This window comes from Austrofundulus limnaeus, unplaced genomic scaffold (assembly GCF_001266775.1).
Source record: "Austrofundulus limnaeus strain Quisiro unplaced genomic scaffold, Austrofundulus_limnaeus-1.0 Scaffold570, whole genome shotgun sequence".
NCBI lineage: Eukaryota > Metazoa > Chordata > Actinopteri > Cyprinodontiformes > Rivulidae > Austrofundulus > Austrofundulus limnaeus.
This window is the reverse complement of record NW_013952972.1, coordinates 38,634-40,319: the sequence shown is the minus strand read 5'-3', so window position 1 is coordinate 40,319 and position 1,686 is coordinate 38,634. Positions and strand designations below refer to the sequence as shown.

The 1,686-nt window shown below is 35.7% G+C and overlaps 1 protein-coding gene across 1 annotated transcript in view; it reads left to right on the top strand.

Annotated features, from left to right (window-relative positions):
* The window catches only part of LOC106530877 (plastin-3), a gene marked incomplete in the record, with an annotated part of 34,757 nt that extends 33,897 nt beyond the window's left edge, over nucleotides 1-860 (top strand). Inside the window, 1 exon segment of the mRNA XM_014026587.1 lies at nucleotides 164-860. Within this exon segment, the coding sequence (XP_013882041.1) occupies nucleotides 164-296 (133 nt within the window).
* Nucleotides 861-1,686: the final 826 nt, after the last annotated feature.

Below are 1,686 nucleotides of genomic sequence, written 5' to 3'. Positions count from 1 at the left end.
AGTGTTACTGATGTCCAGTCTTCTGTCTTATAAAGTGTTACTGATGTCCAGTCTTCAGTCTTTTAAAGTGTTACTGATGTCCAGTCTTCTGTCTTATAGAGTGTTACTGATGTCCAGTCTTCAGTCTTTTAAAGTGTTACTGATGTCCAGTCTTCTGTCTCAGGTATGCTGTGTCCATGGCGAGGAAGATCGGAGCTAAAGTCTACGCACTGCCTGAGGACTTGGTAGAAGTCAACCCTAAAATGGTGATGACCATCTTTGCCTGCCTGATGGGGAGAGGCATGAAGAAGGCTTAAAGCAGCAACAGACACACACATGAAATATTTGAATTATCAAAAAGCAATAAAGATCCATTTTTAAATTTGTGGTTTTGCATTTTTAAGAACATCATTTCTCCCTGTGGTTGATGAGGAACAGCTTGAGATGTAAAAGCTGTGAGCTTTTCTTGTTTGAAAGGATTTTGATTCAGTTCTTTGTTTTTCCACCTTTAAGCACTCATGTGAAATCTGTTTCAGAGGCTGAACCTTTAAAAACATTTACAAATGTTGTGTTTATTGTCCAAACCTGGTTGTTTTTATATATTTTATTTTTATACAACTGTTTACTCTGAAAATCTGAGTTTTTTCTTCTTTCATTAGGATAAATGAAATATAATTGAGACTGAAAGGAATATTTCAACTCAACCCACAGAACTGTCCTCTTTGGTAAAACTTGAATCTATTTAGTCCCTCAGTAAAATGTAAAATGTGCATAAATCATGTTAACCATGTCTCTCAGTAAATCCAGCATCTGTTTCCCATTGATGGCTGAAAAGGATCATTTTAATCAGATAGAAAAATGCAATAAACTAAAAAATACAACTGGGTTTCATAAATGTGTGTTTTTTCCCTCCATGAAGCACCTGCAACATTACATCTACTCACTAACATTAAAGCACATTTTAAGCTATTTTTGATTGTGGCCAAGAAAACAATACTTCTTTACTGGAAAAACAGAAAAGAATCTACTAATACYATCTTAATATGTGTTCTCTAGTTATCCTTAATTATTTCCAATTCTTCTGTGACACTATTTATGTTCTGTGTTTTATCTCTGTCCTAAATGTATTCTTTAAAAAAAAAAGACAATTTATTTTCTGCTGTCAGAATTCTAACAAATGRTGAAATACGTGCAACTAGGTGGCATGTTCCAATACTGACATCATCTTTTTTTTGGCTAAAAAATGACATCATCTATTTCAGAGCTTGACTCTTGTTGCTCCACACAGGTCTTGTTCAAATATTCACTCTTAACAGGTTAAGAATTATTTCTACACATTTTCATAGATTGCCATCTCTCAAAACGTTGTCAAGCAGTGTATTAATAAAAATAATAATTAACAAAACCATTCCACATTAAAACTTATGAAACATATGACAGGTGACGAGGAGCACCTCCTTCCTTTGGACTCAGGTGCAGACAGAGCACGAGGGGCTCCAGAAAAACAGTGAAGTGTATTTTGTGGCAGTGAACACTTTCACAGGGACTCACACGGGAGAACTCGACCTGTTATGGAAAAAAATAATTATTAATGACAGAGCTGTGAGAAACAAAGGGAATGAAATAATAGACACTAATGAGAGAAATGTCTGCAGCTGAGATGAGTTAAAAATGGGGAACAGGTGGGTGTGGCTGGTGGCACGGGGG